This window comes from Monopterus albus, unplaced genomic scaffold (assembly GCF_001952655.1).
Source record: "Monopterus albus unplaced genomic scaffold, M_albus_1.0 scaffold57.1, whole genome shotgun sequence".
NCBI lineage: Eukaryota > Metazoa > Chordata > Actinopteri > Synbranchiformes > Synbranchidae > Monopterus > Monopterus albus.
The window spans coordinates 27,979-46,960 of record NW_018127937.1 but is presented as its reverse complement, the minus strand read 5'-3'; the positions used below and the strand labels follow the sequence as shown (position 1 = coordinate 46,960).

The following is an 18,982-nucleotide window of genomic DNA, read 5'->3' as shown; positions in this document are numbered from 1 at the left end:
TCCTGCTGACAACACAGACTTGGCTCTCTCTACTTATGCAAGGACTGTGGGGACTCGTAGTAACATCCCTGGTCCCCCATATTTCCACAGGCCAATGAGTTTAACCCCCTCATTGGCCTCTGTAAATGGACAGGTCCACCTGTTGGGCAGGTTACCAACTTTCTGACAGACTGGAAGCAGCAGGTGAGGCTGGAAAAACTTCCACCCAGACAATCATTACAGACACCAATGACTCCACCTCAGAGGTACTCTCTGTAAAGCTCCTGAAGTTCACATGGACTAGCAGCACTGCATCAGCAGTAGAGTCCTTCAGGCTTCTGGGCTCCACTATCTCCCAGGACATGAAGTGGGCGTCCAAGATCAGCACCATCACCAAGAAGCCACAGCAGAGGATGTACTTCCTGCTCCAGCTCAGGAAGTTCAACCTGCCCCAGGAGTTGCTGATCCAGTTCTACAGAGGAATCATCGAGTCTGTTCTCTGCTCATCCGTCACTGTCTGGTTTGGCTCAGCAACCAAACAGGACAGGGACAGACTCCAGTGACAGTCAGGACTGCAGAAAGAATCATCAGTGCCAGCCTGCCCTCCATGGAGGACCTGTCACACCTGGGACATAATCTGTTTGAACTCCTCCCCTCTGGATGGCGTTACAGGTCACTGTACGCCAAGACAACCAGGCACAAGGACAGTTACTTCCCCCGGGCTGCCACTCTGATCAACACTTAACCCATATTTTTATGTATAACAAGATACAGCAAACACCTCAGTGCAATAACTTATAGATGTGACCATTGTATGTACATACCAAATAGTTTTTTTTTTGTTTTTTTTTTACTTGTATATAGGATACACATTTAGATTAGATTAAACTTTGTCATGTACAAGTACAAGGCAACAAAATGCAGTTTATCATTAACCCTAATACCCAACATCTAACCAGAAGGGCAATAACAGCAGTGCAGAGTGCGCAGTATCTACAGTCTGTACAGTCAACAAATTTACCGATAGATATGTACAATCAATAGTTACTCTGTTATATAAGGCAATATACAACAGACTTTATGGATTTAAATTACAAATAATGGATAAAATGCATTAAGCTTATAAAACACTAATGCAATGGGATGAGGTGGAATGAAACAGTGCAGAACAGGAAGATAAGTTAAATGATTTAACAGTTCACTGGCTGTAAATAGTGCAAAGATAAATATACAATATTTATCAATAGATTGTTGATATTCTCTTTGATTCTATTTTGCATTCTATTATATTTGGTGCATACTGGGGGCCAGATTCCTTGTATTTTAATATACTTCACAATAAAGATTATGATTGATTGATTGATTGATTGATTGGTTTAACAAGTCTGACAGTTTCCCAGTCAACTCACCACCAGGTGGTGATCAGCTGATGAAATGCATCTCAAACTTCTCCTGAGTCATGTAAAAAGTCAAATTTTAGTTGGTGTCTCTTGATTGCACTTTTGATGCTGTCTGATCCACACTGATGTGGGAACTGATGTTCAGCAGCTTCACACTCTCCGTGTCTCACCATTGAACTCTCACATGCGGTTTGTCTATGAGGAGCTGTTTTCTTTAACCGTGGTTGTCAGAAAACCTTTGTTCCCTTTTTAAGTCCTGTAAACTGTGATTTGACTGATGGATTCAAGAGTTTGTAATTTTTGTGTATACTACAGGTACTTTATGGCTCTCATTCAGGAAATGGCGGTAAAGCTCGATCAGGGTTTCCTTGGAGCCATATTAGCTGTGTTGACACCTGCTGCTGACACACAGGCCCACAGACTAAAGGTAGAGCCAGGCAGCAGATTGACTTTTCAGCCCTCTGACACACAAACAGCACACAGAGGGTTAATATCAGACACGTTTGAGCTGTTGTTTGTATTTCAGACTGGACTTATAGAGAGAGATCTGCAGCTGCTGGAGGCTGAGCTGATGGAGGCATCACTCACCGATACATCAGGACTTAGTTTCTTTGAACATTTCCACATCTCACCCATCAAGGTGAAGAGTCACACAGTTTAAACCTCTTCTTTTTGACCTCTGTAAATCCTTAGACTGTTCACTCTGCTTCCAGCCAGTTCTCAAGAAAGGGAAATAACCTGAACTGGTTTTGAACTGTGCTCTATTTTTGTATTTTATGTTTCAGCTCCATCTAAGTTTGTCTCTGGGCTCCAGCGGTGAGGACTCGACTCAGGAGGTGGCAGCTGTTCAGTCTCTCAATCTGCTGCTGAAAAGTATCGGCGCCACACTGACCGATGTAGACGACCTCATCTTCAAGTGAGAAACTTGCTGCTGGTCAAAGTGCTGTAGTTGAGTTTACAGAGATGCATTCTGGGTGATAAAGATGCTGCAAAGCTACTCTTTCTTTCATTAAAGCTATATTTTAGAAGTGAAAACTTCAGTCTCAACTCTGTAGTCACAGGAAAAGGAAGCACTTGTTGCTTTGCTCTGCCAAAGTAAAAGTTGCTGTTATGTTCCATTTTGTTTGGTGTGAAGTTCATTCTCTGAGTTTCCTGTGTTTGGGTCTTTGTCAGGCTGGCCTTCTTTGAGGTGACGTACCAGTTTTACCACAGAGAGAAGCTGATGCGGGCGGTGGTCCACCACTACACTAAACAGGTAACTTATTGCCTCCAGGCATCATAGAGCATTTCTCCTCTTTATCCAGAGGTCTTGTTCAGGTCTTCCCTCCTTGGTTATTTGGTATCTATAAGTGATTGCTGCATTGGACTGTATACACTACACCAGTGGTTCCCAAGTTATGAATGAATTTTTAATTTACTGTGTCAATACTTTGTACACACTCATTTTCCAATTCGGAGGCAAATCCTATAGCCTAAAAGACCCACCTCAAGTTAGCTAATGCTAATATGGTGTCAAGAAAGCTGAAGAGGCACTTGGAAACCAAACATCCCTTCAATGTTGAGAGAGACATGCATGAGATCTGCACCAGAGGCAGATAGTCGGTGCTATTCACCTCACCTGCCAGTGGTCAGAATGTTATGGCTGATCGGTGTATGTTAGCGGTGTTTATTGCACAGTAGACGAAACCTCACACAGTAATGGAGACACTTATCATTCCTTTTTGCAAAATGCAGGTGTCATGCTAGGTCCAGATGCCGTACAGATGTGCTCTCTTCAATAGCACCAAGGATGTAAAAAAAAAAAAAAAAAAAATCTGTGAGCAATGACAAACATGTGTCTCATTAGCTTGTAAGTAGAAAATTTTTTGCAATAGCAAATATTTATATGCTGATTCAATGTGAATGAATCAGGGGGTGAATGTGGACAAAACAAGACTTCACCTGCCTTTGACTTAACACTTCTAGTTATATTGTACATATTCTTAATGTTTCCCTTTTAGTCCTGCTGATCATAAGGACATTCAGCTGTAAAATCACATAAATAAAACCAGAATTTCTTAATGTTTGAACAGTGTCACACTGCTTGTGTTGTCTGTTATTGTTCTGCTGCTCGGCTTCATCTGTATTCAGTCCCGGACAGTTTTCCTCTTCATGCTTCGAAGAGCAAAGCAATCTGAACCTCACTGTGGTCGGACATTCATCCTGTAACAGGTTGAGACTAGGCTTCATTCATAAGGAACATCTAAAGTTGTTTTCTGGCTGCAGTTCCTGAAGCAGATGTACGTTCTTGTTCTGGGTCTGGATGTCCTGGGAAACCCCTTTGGACTGATCCGAGGTTTGTCTGAGGGAGTCGAGGCCTTCTTCTACGAACCTTTCCAGGTAAGCCACACATAGGGTGAGCCCTGTATATAAAGTTGTCTTCACATGTCCTTTTCGCAGAGTTATGGAGACAAGTGTCAGTGTTTATTTGTCATATGTACAGTTAGGAAACGTGTTTCCTTGAACAATGAAATTCTTACTTTGCCGTCCACATGAATGACAGACACAAGTGAAATATAAAGTAGATGAGCAATAGCACAAATCTAAATAGGCAGTAAAATCACAAATCTAAGGCACTTTAAAGCAGCAAGTGAAGGAAGCAAATACAAATACAAGAACACAATATAATGCAAAGAGAATATATGCTATGTGGGAGCTGTGGAGTGTAAATATTCAGCAGTGAGTGTGCAATTATGCATGTGCAAACTGAGTATGTAAACAGTACAGATGGAATTACATGAGGTAGATCCTGAGTCAGCTGTTTAGGAGTCTGATGGCAGTTGGAAAGAGTTTTTCCAGTCTAGAGGTCCTGCATTTCACACTCGAGCCTCTGACCGGAGGGTAGAGGTATAAACACTCCGTGCGGATGGAGGCAGCTTTCCTACGCACCCTGCCTTCCTGCCTGGCAGGACACCAGGATTGTGCCAGTCCTGGTGATCTTCTCTGCAGTCTTTACCACTCTCTACAGGCCCTTGCTGTCCATAGCAGTAGTGCTGCCATACCAGACAGACAGCTGATCAATATGCTCTCAACGATGCAGCTGTAGAAATTGCAAAGGATCCTAGGTGACATGCCAAACCTCCTCAGCCTCCTCAGGAAGTATAGCCACCGTTGGGCCTTATTGACCAGCTGTGTGGTGTTAAGTGTCCAAGTGAGGTTCTCATTGATGTGGGGGACTAAGGGGGCAACTATGGTTCAGTGGGTATAGAGCGGTTGTCTCCCAGCCAGAGAGTTGGAGGTTCGAATCACAGTGCCTGCAGTCCACATGTCAAAGTGTCCTTGGGCAAGACACTGAACCCCCAAGTTACCCCCGATGGTTAGAGCCATTGGTGTGAGTTGGCGCCGCAGATGGCTGCCTTGGTTCTGCCTGTGGAACATAGACTGTCAATAAAATGAACATGTTTGTATTTGTCAGGGAGCTGTTCAGGGTCCAGAGGAGTTTGCTGAAGGGTTTGTGATTGGAGTCCGCAGCCTATTGGGTCACACTGTTGGTAAGAAACACAAACCACAACACCGATTAAAGACAAAAGCACCAAAATGAATGTAAGCACAATGAACTGTTAGTTGCTGTTATCACTTCTCATAAAACGTTTTATTCAGTCGGTTACTGTGTTCATAATTTGCATATATACAATGGTTATGGTGGCACACTTCCCTCCAGCATGCAAAACATGAAGCTAAAGTATCATGAATATCGCAACTCCCATCTTGCTTTTTTGCAACCAGATTCAGTACAGTGGCCACCTGAAGTAGAGTGACAGCATTGGACCTCCAATCAAAACCGTCAAATTAACTCGAATTATACCTCAGTCAGATCACCTTTCTTTGTTCCTCATTCCCAATTACTCACCACTCATTCGCCGTGTGAAGCCATCAACGAGGAGCATCAAAGTTTGGCCAGAGGGGACAGACTCTGTACCACAGGACAGGTTTCACCACACAGACTGGAGTATGTTTGCCTCCTGGTCTACCTGTGACTCTCACACGGACATTGACACCTACACTTCCTCTGTGCTGGACTTTATTAACACTACCACTGACAGTGTCACAACCCAGAAACAGATCACCACGTACCCAAATCAGAAGCTGTGGATGAACAAGGAGGTGTGGCCCCTGCTGAAGGCACACAACTCTGCCTTCAGATCTGGTGATGCACAGGCCTACAGCTTATCCAGGGCCAACCTGAGGAGGGGCATCAAGTGGGCCAAGCACCACTACAGGCTAAAGGTTGAGGAACACTTCACAAACTCTGACCCCCGTTGTATGTAGAAGTGCATCCAGGTCATCGGTGACTACAAGCCCGGCAACTCCACCCCGACAACCACAGATGTCTCCTTCCTCAATGAGCTAAATGACTTCTAGGCTTGCTTCGACTGGGACAAACAAGGAGACAGTTATCAAGTCCAGACCCTCTGCAGACCACCAGCCACTCACACTCGCCTCCACTGACGTATATGCTGCTCTGAGCCAGATCAACGTACGCAAAGCTGCTGGCCCTGATGGCATTACTGGACACGTGCTCAGGGCATGTGCAGGACAGCTTGCTGGTGTCTTTACTGACATTTTTAAACTGTTCCTTGCCCAAGCAGTTGTGCCGACACGCTTCCACCTCCATTGTGCCAGTGCCGAAACATTCCACCCTGACGTGCCTGAATGACTACCGCCCTGTAGCACTCATACACATCGTCATGAAGTGCTTTGGGCGCCTGGTCCTGGCACACCTGATGACCTGTCTCCCACCCACACTGGACCCCACCAATTTGCCTACCGCCGGAATATGAGCACGGAGGATGCAGTCTCCATAGCACTGCACTCTGTACTCAGACACCTGGACAACAACAAACAACACTTATGCAAGAATGCTGTTTGTGGACTTCAGCTCAGCATTAAACATTGTCAACCCCTCCAAGTTAACCACCAAACTTGGAAACCTGGGCATCAGCACCTCCCTCTGCAACTGGATTCTGGACTTTCTGACCAACAGGCCTCAGCATGTTAGGTCAGACAACACCTGCTCCTCCACCATTATCTTCAACACCGGCGTACCGCAGGGCTGTGTGCTGAGCCCATTCCTCTACTCCCTTTTCACCCACGACTGCAGGCCTGTGCATGGCTCCAACACCATCATCAAATTTGCAGACAACACCACGGTGATCGGCCTCATCAGCCTACAGGGACGAGGTACAGCACCTGGCTGTGTGGTGCACTGACAATAACCTGCTACTTAACACCAACAAGACCAAGGAGCTCATTGTGGACTACAGGAGGGAGAAAGGAGGCACAAACGACCCCATCCATATTAACAGGATGGTTGTTGAACGTGTCTCCAGCTTCAAATTCCTGGGGACCCACATCTCAGAGGACCTGTCCTGGACCACCAACACCTGCAGCCTGGTTAAGAAGGCCCACTAGCGCCTCTTCTTCCTGAAGAAGAACCGCCTGTCTTCAGCCATCCCGGTGAACTTCTACCGCTGTGCCATTGAGAGCATCCTAACCAGATGCATCACAGTCTGGTACGAAAACTGCTCTGTCTCCGACCACAAGGCGCTGCAGCGGGTGGTGAAAACTGCCCAACTCATCACAGGGACTCCACAGGGTGTTCACAAACTGTTTGACCTCCTGCCCTCTGGGAGGCGCTTCAGGAGCCTCCAGACCAAAACCAGTAGACTCAGGAACAGCTTCTTCCCCACAGCTGTCTCCTTACTGAACTCTGTCCCCCGTTGACCCCCCACTGCCTTCCTCTATACCATTGCACGAAAACTGCTCTGTCTCCGACCACAAGGCGCTGCAGCGGGTGGTGAAAACTGCCCAACTCATCACAGGGACTCCACAGGGTGTTCACAAACTGTTTGACCTCCTGCCCTCTGGGAGGCGCTTCAGGAGCCTCCAGACCAAAACCAGTAGACTCAGGAACAGCTTCTTCCCCACAGCTGTCTCCTTACTGAACTCTGTCCCCCGTTGACCCCCCACTGCCTTCCTCTATACCATTGCGCACACACCTCACCCCTTCTCATCTCTCCTCCGGGGACTAATGCAATACACTTATGTTACCTGTAACACTGAAGTGATTTGTTAATTTGCACATACTCTACTCACAGAATACTGCTCTGTTCTTCATATGCTGATACTGTATATTTATCTTTATAAAATATCTTTTGCACTATTTGCATCCATTGAACTGTTCACTCGTGTAACTTATCTTCCTATTCTGCACTGTTTCATTCCATTTCATCCCATTGCACCAGTGTTTTATAAGATTTATGTACTTTATCCATTATTTGAAATGTAAATCCATAAAGTCTCTTGTATATTACCTTATATATACTGTAACTTATATATAACTCTTACCTGAAAAATGACCACTTGTGTGATAACATCTACCAAAAACCATAGAAGTGACCTCTCAGAGGAGAGAAAATATATCTGATTTGCACTTTGAGTTCTTAGTTTGGCTCATGTCCAATCCACTAACATGGAGGAGGCAGGATTGATGACCTGTACTACATGATGTCCGTATTGCTGAGTTAGCATGGCTTTGGTCTGAAAATGGTGTTATAAAATTAACATAATTTGTTTGTGTGCAGTTAGAAAGAGGTGAGCTGACACATTAGCTAGCGTTAGCATGACACACCACAATCTACCATCCAACTGCCAGAAGTTCAGGTGCACTATGGGTAATGTCACCACCAGTTTTTGAGGAAGAAGACTTTTTGTAATAAAAGAATATCTGTGGTTCTGCTGCATTGATTCTGATCCTTTGTTAAAACTGTCCAAATTTATCTGACTGTATTTTGATGAATCTGAGGGGCACTGTTTTAATGGCTGATTAGGTGACAGTTGGCAAACACACTGAATTGGAGCTCAGGGATCAGTGTTGTCAGCTGATTGTTTTCTCCTCCTGACACTCTGCAGGTGGCGCTGCAGGTATGGTCTCCAGGATCACTGGTTCAGTGGGTAAAGGGCTGGCAGCCATCACCATGGATAAAGAATACCAACAGAAACGACGAGAGGAGATGAACCGACCGCCCAAAGACTTTGGAGAGAGTCTGGCTAAAGGAGGAAAAGGACTGCTGAAGGTATAAAGGGGCTGGTCCTGGGTTCAGACACTGATGTCATTTTGACAAACAGTCAGGTGATATGGCCTTATGTCTCTGCAGGGGGTTGTCGGTGGATTTACTGGCATTGTCACCAAACCTATGGAGGGTAAGTGTTTCTCTGCTACTATACCTCAATACTGATTTAAACATGGACTTGTCATCAGGAAATACATCTTCATAGCACATTTTAAAAATACAGGCATTGACCAAAGTCCTTTAAAAATGTTCAGATACATTTAAATAACAGTAGAATGACTAAGGTAATTATTTACCTTCATGGCTTAAGATCTGACATCCCAAGTTTGAAGTCAGCCATGGATGTTTCTTTTCCATTTCTCCTGTTGTCTCTGCTTTCTCTAATAAAGGCATGAAAATGCACAAAAACACCTTAAAAATACAAAACACTGGCGAGTCTGATTAGAGGATCTGAGGGGCCTGGATGTAGTGACTGAGGAGATTAGACATGTCAGCTCCTCCCTCACTTTTTTTGAGAGTGTAGAAGAAAAAGTACAGGTGTTTTTCTCCTTGAAGTGTCTGTGAACATAGTCGTGGCAGTTTAGCCTCCATAAGAGAGAAGCTCTGTGCACTAGAATGACAGTAGACTGCTCAGAGTTTCTACGCTTTACAGTCAGAGCAATCTGAGATGAGGTCTAAACTGTCCTACCTCTGTCCTCCCGTTTGTCTCTGTCTTCTGTTTGCAGGAGCGAAAAAGGAGGGGGCGGCAGGTTTCTTTAAAGGCATTGGTAAAGGCTTGGTGGGCGTGGTTGCCCTTCCGACAGGCGGCATCGTGGACATGGCCAGCAGCACCTTCCAGGGCATCCAGAGGTAGAGTTGACAAAGACTTATTTCAGCCTTCACTACGTGTGCTTTTGTTTTCTCAGATAGTTTCTGTGTGACTCTCTGTACTGGTTTATTTCCAGTATTTTGCCTAATTAAGAACTTCCTGTGTTGTCTATGAGCTTCATAAGGTGTTTGTTGTCCCCTCTGCTCATCTTCTGGTCTGCTCACTAATTTTCACAATTTCTGCTTTTTCTGTTGCTGTTGCCTAGGAGTTTTCTTCTTTCCTTTTCTTGTTTTGTTGTGAGAGTATTTCACATGAAACTTATTAAAGCTGAGCTCCTTCATCACTGCTCATGTGAAGTCATCTGACTGTCTGCAGTGTTTCCCACACATAGACTTTACATGGGTGGGCCACACGGGTATGTTAACAGCTGCCCAAGTATATTTGGCCATATCTCTCTGAGAGAACGATACATCTCCGAACAATTCACTAGAGGATCATTTCCTCTTGTGCTTGATCTATTTTATCATTATTTTAAATTGAGTAAACTCTTATTTCATTGTAGAGCTGTGCTTTGATTGGCTCAGCTGTTCCATGCCCCCTCTCACACACTGACAACAGACCGTCTGTGAACTTCTCCTCCTCTTCTAATCTTTGTTCTTAACATGGCAGTTGTCAGTCACAGAGATCCAGCCCTTCGACGTTATTATTAACAAGCCAGTGAGGATAGCTAAGCTAACATTTGAATTACTTACAGTTGTGCTGCCAGTGTTAGCACGCTGTATAGGAGCTTGTTAATACTGACTGCTCTGCAAATGTGTAATGTTAACATAGTAAAGTCTGATGCTTAATGTTTGCTCCTTAACTCCAGAGGAACATTGAAAAATGCTTTCCTAGACTCAATTGTCCTGAGGAGGCACAGACAGTCTGGACCAGAGTCAATTTTAGAAATTTATGAAAACGCGTGGGAAAGATGAAGACTCCAACCAGTGCAATTAGCAGTGGGACAGCCAGCTAAATCAGATGAACAACACAACAGCAACAAGCACAGAGGCACTGTAACATTACTGTATTTAAATGAGGTTCAGGAGCAAGTTGCTGCTCAGTATCTGTTTGATTATAATCATAAAATCTGATCTGGATTCATCTCAGCAGCTCATATCCAGATAAAAGCAGTGACATGTAGGAGCTGAGTTTCAGCACTTTGTGTGTTTGTGTGTTGTTGACAACTGGCAGCAAGCAGATGGATGGTAAGTTGCTGCATCGTGTCACTAATAAAAACTTTGTCCATCATGTTCTGAACTCATTCATGCTCGTAACGTCGTCCATCACACTAACGCTGCTACTAGCCCCTCCCCTCTGTAAGCCCTGCCCCCAGCTTGTTGCAACATCGTGAGGCTGTGCCCCTGAGGAGAGTCAGCTGAGCTGCGGGTGGGGATGGGATGGGGGAATCAGATGATGACAGTTTGATGCATCAGCTGCATCTCTTCTTTTTCAAGTTAGAGCATCTCAAAGTCTGGCATCACCAATAAATCCTCAGGATTCAGCAGTCAGTATCCTCAACAACCGATCAGCTGCTATTTCAGTGGTTACCAAACTTTGTATACCACACTACCTCTCATCATGATTTTTTTCTGTATAGCTCCTCCCTTCCTCTGCTGTGTACCTGGAAACATTTTGTGATAGGAAGGCACTGCTGCTAACATGCTTGGTTTAGGTCTGAGATTGAATTACCAGTCAGCCTTACATTTCTACATGTCAGATGTGCTTGGTCAGGTTGGCTCTAGTCTCCATGATGAAAGCTGCAGCATGAGCTCGGTTGGTTTCAATTAATTTAGGTTAACAGACCCAGACAGAAACTAAACCACAATAGTCTGCACTCAGATCTGCTCATATGACCTAACCCCTTTGACATTACATCTCTTATGAAACAGACTGACTGCTTTGTGTTCTTATGCAGCTGCAGTACACCGTAGTAGTAGTAGTAGTAGTAGTAGTAGTAGTCAGTACACTGAATGTGTTGACCAGCAATAAACCTCCAACCTCATGTGCAAAAAATAGACTCAAAATATTCCACTGGCTAGCTACTGGTAATGTTACATCTGGCTTTACAACCACCTGATAGTCGTGACAACAGTGACAACTTCTGCACATCTTTGCAGATACCTGGCCAGTAAACATGATGGCGAACTATGGCCAGTGTTTTCTTTGCTCCTATGTGTTCTCCAAACAACGAGTCATAAGCTAGACTCGACACCTAATGCTCACAAGTGTTCCAGTCTGCATCAGCTGGTCATGTACAGTGCCTTGCGAAAGTATTCGGCCCCCTTGAACTTTGCGACCTTTTGCCACATTTCAGGCTTCAAACATAAAGATATAAAACTGTAATTTTTTGCGAAGAATCAACAACAAGTGGGACACAATCATGAAGTAGAACGAAATTTATTGGATATTTCAAACTTTTTTAACAAATAAAAAACTGAAAAATTGGGCGTGCAAAATTATTCAGCCCCTTTACTTTCAGTGCAGCAAACTCTCTCCAGAAGTTCAGTGAGGATCTCTGAATGATCCAATGTTGACCTAAATGACTAATGATGATAAATAGAATCCACCTGTGTGTAATCAAGTCTCCGTATAAATGCACCTGCACTGTGATAGTCTCAGAGGTCTGTTTAAAGCGCAGAGAGCATCATGAAGAACAAGGAACACACCAGGCAGGTCCGAGATACTGTTGTGGAGAAGTTTAAAGCCGGATTTGGATACAAAAAGATTTCCCAAGCTTTAAACATCCCAAGGAGCACTGTGCAAGCGATAATATTGAAATGGAAGGAGTATCAGACCACTGCAAATCTACCAAGACCTGGCCGTCCCTCTAAACTTTCAGCTCATCCAAGGAGAAGACTGATCAGAGATGCAGCCAAGAGGCCCATGATCACTCTGGATGAACTGCAGAGATCTACAGCTGAGGTGGGAGACTCTGTCCATAGGACAACAATCAGTCGTATACTGCACAAATCTGGCCTTTATGGAAGAGTGGCAAGAAGAAAGCCATTTCTTAAAGATATCCATAAAAAGTGTCGTTTAAAGTTTGCCACAAGCCACCTGGACACACCAAACATGTGGAAGAAGGTGCTCTGGTCAGATGAAACCAAAATCGAACTTTTTGGCAACAATGCAAAACGTTGTGTTTGGCGTAAAAGCAACACAGCTCATCACCCTGAACACACCATCCCCATTGTCAAACATGGTGGTGGCAGCATCATGGTTTGGGCCTGCTTTTCTTTAGCAGGGACAGGGAAGATGGTTAAAATTGATGGGAAGATGGATGGAGCCAAATACAGGACCATTCTGGATGGAAACCTGATGGAGTCTGCAAAAGACCTGAGACTGGGACGGAGATTTGTCTTCCAACAAGACACTGATCCAAAACATAAAGCAAAATCTACAATGGAATGGTTCACAAATACACATATCCAGGTGTTAGAATGGCCAAGTCAAAGTCCAGACCTGAATCCAATTGAGAATCTGTGGAAAGAACTGAAAACTGCTGTTCACAAACGCTCTCTATCCAACCTCACTGAGCTCGAGCTGTTTTGCAAGGAGGAATGGGCAAAAATTTCCGTCTCTCGATGTGCAAAACTGATAGAGACATACCCCAAGCGACTTACAGCTGTAATCGCAGCAAAAGGTGGCGCTACAAAGTATTAACTTAAGGGGGCTGAATAATTTTGCACACCCAATTTTTCAGTTTTTTATTTGTTAAAAAAGTTTGAAATATCCAATAAATTTCGTTCCACTTCATGATTGTGTCCCACTTGTTGTTGATTCTTCATAAAAAATTACAGTTTTATATCTTTATGTTTGAAGCCTGAAATGTGGCAAAAGGTCGCAAAGTTCAAGGGGGCCGAATACTTTCGCAAGGCACTGTAGGTGGCCTCCATTTTCTAAATAACACACCATCATGGATAAAAGTGAATTTTAGCATTTCTTTGGCTACCTGCATGGTCAGTGCTCCTTCCAACACATGTTGTAAGCAGGGATCCTCTTTATGCTTATGCACCAAAGACTCACAGTTCAGAGGAAATTAATCCAGCCCTATGCTCTCCTCTTCTGTCTTTTCCTAATTTTCTTGTGCTCATCCTGCTTCACTCAATTTTCAGTTCCAGTCTCATCACATGATTCAGGATCTACTGGCTGCTCTACCACTTTCTGCTCTACTTCACCACCTCTGACCCTGTCTAGGGCACGAGTGACCGCACATGTAGTAAAAACTCAACATCAAGCTCCCTCAGTTCACAAGAATCTCCTGACTGATCACTAACCATCAAAGTCACTTTATTTCTGCTATCTTTCCTCAGAAGTAAATCTATGGAATGGAATGGAAGATGTGGTGCCTCATCTACCTGAACCAGTCCTGTCTCCTTGAACTACCACAAACTGTCCAGTAAAACTAGCCCTATTCTCCCTCAAGATGGTGGCTGTGCTATGGTACCATTGGATATAAAACCCTTCTGTCCTTTCAACTCATTCACTGTCCTCTGTTCTACTGAGACAGGGCCTACAGACTTAGGAACATTCTTCCTACCAGTCAAACATGGACACTGATCTTTTTAACCTATGACACCAATAACAGAATTTCTCCAGATGATGTCCGAGTCCTAAAGCAGAGAAACACCAAACTCACGGTCAGCCATGAGCCACCTTTGGACCATCGGTGAGTCTCTGACGGGGCTCATTTTCCCAGTGTACCCTAGGCCATTGACACCAGCTGAATCCTGTCTGCGATTTTTCGGCCAGTTCGGCATCTTGAATCAGTGTCAGGCCGGTCGGGCTTTGTCGGCAAGAAAGACCACTCTGATTGGCTGTTCAGCTCAGTGAATCGATGCATGAGAAGACAACAGTTCAGGAAAGCTCCTTCAGCCTTTCACTCATCTAGTGCAGTTTCTCCTTGTTTTTTGCTTCCACAACCTCCTTTCATCTTCACAACCAAAAGACCAAGGGCAGAGCGTCATTTGCAACTTCTTCTCAGAAAAATTCTTGATTTGAAGCAGCTATAAACAGCATATGCATTGTATGACAGCTGCTTTATATATATCTTGTAGTTCCACTGTCTAGCTCTTCTTTCCTTTTCAGAATGGCAAATACATATACTGCCACCTGCTGGGGGAGTTTCTGTCATGCAGGTGCAGTATGTACGTGCTAGTTGGCCGTTGGCTGTCATCTGTGGTGTGGTCAGGTGCCACTTTTTCAATCCAACTGGCCCAGACAAAGACAACGAGAGGTGACACAACAGTCAGCCCATTTCGCTGCTCGTTCTTTCACAGCGTGGCGTGTCTCTGCCTGAAAAGGAGCCTTTGAGATTGTTTCCCTGGTTCAAACTGACAGGAACCAAAATTCCTCTGCTCCTTGTGAGGAGACCAAGGACCACTGCCTATTTGTTTTGTTTGGTGACCTTTTTTAGCCCAGTTCCTAATCTGTCTATGGGCTACTTCATATTTATCTGCTGACTGATCTACACGACTAACTAGCTCTCATTCATTCAAGTAAATTTCATCCTCTTTGGGAACTCTGAGTTTTAATTGTTCTGTTAAGAATAACTCCTTCACCTCCTGGTAACCATAGGCTTTACATGAACTAATACATTCCTTTTTCTCTGCTACACCAGGCTGTCTCAACTACCATTAGCCTCCAGTACTGCTTTCCTGTGCTCATCATATTGTGATCCTCCTGTAGCCTAGGCTGCTGCAGCACACTGAGCTTTTCTAGTCAGCAATGCCTCTGGCAAGTCACTATCTTTAGCTGCTTTCTCAAACCTTTCAAAGAACAGATTTATTACAGGTTCATCAAAGGCAGACGTTGAAATTTGGGAGTGGGAATGAGCCTTTGTGACTTACAATTACCCATAAGGCCCTTCTCTTCATTAGCCGCACAGAGACTTAAATCCATCTTCATCCGGTCTCTGATTGGCTGACTAAATGACAAACTGATGCTGAGTTTGGCAACTTTCTGATTAATGTTGTAGAGAAACACTGCCTACCACATTGTTTGTTTGGTGCAGGGCTCCTGTGGACATTTGCTAAAAGCTACATGAAAGGCATTTGTTCACTTTTCTTTTGGGATGTTAGTAGAAGTTGAAGAAGACTCAGGACCTAAGAGTTTCCCAGTTCAGGCAATTTACTTAACGAGCTCGGGTGAACGTTGTACCATATTATGATGCTGTAGTGTGCAATCTTCACAAAGAATTGGTTGGGTTTGGCTTGTACTTATGCTGGCAAGATAAATTCCTGGCATCTACATTCTAATTCTAGCCTATCCTAGTTACATTTATTGGCGTGTCTAAATTGGTGTAGCACCTTATACAGAGGCTAAAATGCAGGCTTTGAGGCTCCATGGAGCGTTGTTCAGCATAGGAGAATGGTTATGGTACAACACACATACACAATGCTGTAAACAAGAGTTGCAAATGTCTCAGCTATTCCTGACATATGACCACCTGCTGCTGCTTTTATCAGATGTAGATGGTGCAAACCAGAACTCATGTTAAGCAAAATTACTAACACTGCACCAGAGAGAATACTGCATTACCTTTACATAGTTTATGTAATTACTGCAAAATGCTATAAAGAGGGGGATGTACTTGTAAATTTATACAGTATATTTAAATTTTTGTTGATTTTTTTTGAAGTACGTCTAAATAGTAAAATATTTTACATTACATTGCATTATGATGGTGCAGTGGTTAGCACTGTCACCTCACAGCAAGAAGGGTCTGGGTTCGAACCTGCTGGCCAGCCAGGGTCTGTGTTGTGGAGCATGTTCTCCCAGTGCCTGCGTGGGTTTCCTCCAGCTTCCTCCCATAGTCCAGAGACATGCAGGTTGGGTTGACTGGTGACTCTAAATGGCCTGTAGGTGTGAGTGGCTGTCTGTCTCTGTGTGTCATCCCTGTGACAGACTGGAGATCTGTCCAGGTGTACACCGCCTCTCGTCCAGTGTCATCTGGGATTGGCTATAGCTTCTGTGATCCTTGCCAGGATAAGTGGTGTAGATAATAGAAGGATATACACTAAATGCAAGAAAAGAATATTTTAAATGTAATGTAATAAATAGCTATCATTCACATGCAAGTACCTGAAGCTACATGGAAATAATAAATCTGTTATTAGACAATAATATTCTCAAAATTAATTTCAGTCAGTAAATGTAAATACAGTAGAAGTGAATATGTGGTTATGTATAAATAGCAGGAAATCAATATAAATACTACTAAAATACATGTAAAAATTAGTACTGTAAGTCCGTAACATGTTCCCAGGTCCATTTTTTTGTGAAGTGTTAAAGTTTCATTGAAGTCTCACTTCTGTGATTCAACATTAATTAGGAGTCTTTAATTAGCTGTTCTGTGTTGTTGCAGCTGTAATGCAGTATACTGAATATCATGTCTGGAGCAACAGAACTTCATCACATGGATCATCTAATGAATTAAACAGCAGCTTATGGGAGAATACATTTAACTGTCCATACTTTAGTAAAGCTGTTGGTTCCTCGACATCCTGTTTTTGTTCCTTAACGATTCCGAGCATCCTCAGTGTTCTCCTCCTCCTCAGTGTGGGGGAGCCATCTGTCATGTCATCAGTCACTTCATGATAACCTGTTGAACGTTATGTTTCACGCTGTCACTGTAGAGGCTATGAAAGGTGAGAAATGCCACCTGAATGTAGCATTGTGTGCATTAAAAATATACATGCTTCATTCTGAATGTGATTTGATTGCTCATGTTCAATATGTATAAAAACCCACTTTTATTTATTTAAAGGTAGGGTTGGCGATTCCTTCCAGAAACATTTGTTACATTTCTTGAAATTCTCTTTTCATCCCAATGGCAATGAATGCATTAAATTCACTGACTGACAACATAAAGAAAAACTCAGTCACCTGTGGCAGCAGCAGGGCTGAAAAATGCATCTCTCTTCGCTGGTCTCCCACTGGAAAAGCCTAAACTTCTAAGGCTAGTTACCGGCTACGAGCCAGGACTAAAGCAGTTTCGCCATGAACCAGAGGTCTCCAGCTACAGTTCAGGGCGGGTAACACCGTGTTTGAGAAAGTTGCCACCAAAAAAAGCTGGATGCTGCAAGAAGTAAAACCAGACTTAACATCGGTGTAGCTTTTAAATGACAGCGACAACTGAGAGAACAAAAGGGGCTGCACAGTGACATTGTAGTGCCCGTGTTCCTGCTGGACAGGGAATTATCGTTTTTGTTTGGGGACATTAGATATTTTCCTGAAATCTGTAAGTAGCAGTCAGGGAGTGCACGTTGTGTCTTGGATGAGTGGCTTTGGAGAGATGTCAGAATGAAAGGGTGGGATTTGTTGGGTTGTCTACTTTCAAAATCGAGCTTCTTTTGCTGGTTTTTCTAGGATTGCCAGCCCTACCTTTAAACCCAATACATCAGCTGAACCCTGAGGTAGCATCTTTAAATCTACATCGCTTAGAGAGAAATACAAACTGTTTAAGTCCACAGCATGTCAACTGTCATGTTTCAGCTTCACATCAGGTGAAGTTAATGTGCTTCGACAGAGAAAGTTTCTGTTTCAGCTCAGTGAAATGATTCACAATTGCAAAACAGTTTTGGACTTTGATATGAGAGTTGGCTACATGACAAAGTTTCTGTTGAATCAGAATTTATTGTCACTCAGGTGGAAGTGATGTGCAGTAGATAACAGAGCTTTCTGTATGTTGTGATGTCAGAGCGGCCGATTCAACAGAGGAAGTGACCAAACTTCGTCCGGTGCGTCTGATCAGGGAAGATGGGGTCATCCGACCGTATGACCTGATGGAGTCCCAGGGGTTCGACCTTTTCCAGGTTTGACACTTGATTGTTTTACTGTGTTTCTGTAATGACATGAAAGAGCACAGGTGTGATCTGTTGCAGCCAGCCTCAGTCAGGTGCCCTGTTTAAAGACCTTACATTGGTCATGCTGTCCTAATGAGCAATAGTAATAGCTTGTGTGGAATTGTATTTACTGCAGTAAAAATATGGCACTGTGATTCAGGATGAAGCCTTCATCAAGGCCTGTGAGACAGGAGTCAGCTGCCTCTTTAATTTCATTTTGTCATAAAACAACTTGCACCTAACTTGTATCCAAACATTCACAAATCAAAATGAAACCAGAAGGAACAACCTCAGTGCGGCACACAAGCACACCTTCCATTAATGCTTCTGTTCTAACCCTTAGTTTCTTCACTTACATCTCCACACTTTAAAACTCAGTGTGTCGCCATTTCTACCATCTTCACAGCTCAGAACTCAAATGGTTTGATAGCAGAAATCTATTTTGGATTTCCTTAGTGCATAATCAGACAGAAGAGAGTTGGGCTCAGTAATTGAGAATCAAGGCATTATTGACTGTGTTGCCCTTTAAGAACTGTTATTTTAATCTACATGTTGGTTTCTGTGGGTTTTTTTTTTTAATCCATCTTGTGGATTCTGGTGCCTGCTTCTAACCCTTTCTTTTTCTTTTTTTGTTTGTGTCACATGCAGCCGGACGAGGAGTAAAAAGGGGTTTTGGTGGATCTACGTTATCATTCTTGTGCTTTGAAATAGTATAAACTACAGTGGGTACGGAAAGTATTCAGACCCCCTTAAATTTTTCACTCTTTGTTATATTGCAGCCATATGCTAAAATCA

At 43.6% G+C, this 18,982-nt stretch overlaps 1 protein-coding gene across 1 annotated transcript in view; it reads left to right on the top strand.

Moving 5' to 3' along the window:
* vps13c (vacuolar protein sorting 13 homolog C) overlaps positions 1-18,982 on the top strand; it is a 110,943-nt gene that overhangs the window by 86,921 nt on the left and 5,040 nt on the right. Inside the window, exons 73-82 of the mRNA XM_020602650.1 lie at positions 1,695-1,806; positions 1,906-2,019; positions 2,165-2,295; positions 2,553-2,634; positions 3,645-3,758; positions 4,834-4,909; positions 8,331-8,494; positions 8,576-8,621; positions 9,217-9,340; positions 18,043-18,157. Of these exons, the coding sequence (XP_020458306.1) occupies positions 1,695-1,806; positions 1,906-2,019; positions 2,165-2,295; positions 2,553-2,634; positions 3,645-3,758; positions 4,834-4,909; positions 8,331-8,494; positions 8,576-8,621; positions 9,217-9,340; positions 18,043-18,157 (1,078 nt within the window). The remainder of the gene's footprint in view (positions 1-1,694; positions 1,807-1,905; positions 2,020-2,164; positions 2,296-2,552; positions 2,635-3,644; positions 3,759-4,833; positions 4,910-8,330; positions 8,495-8,575; positions 8,622-9,216; positions 9,341-18,042; positions 18,158-18,982) is intronic.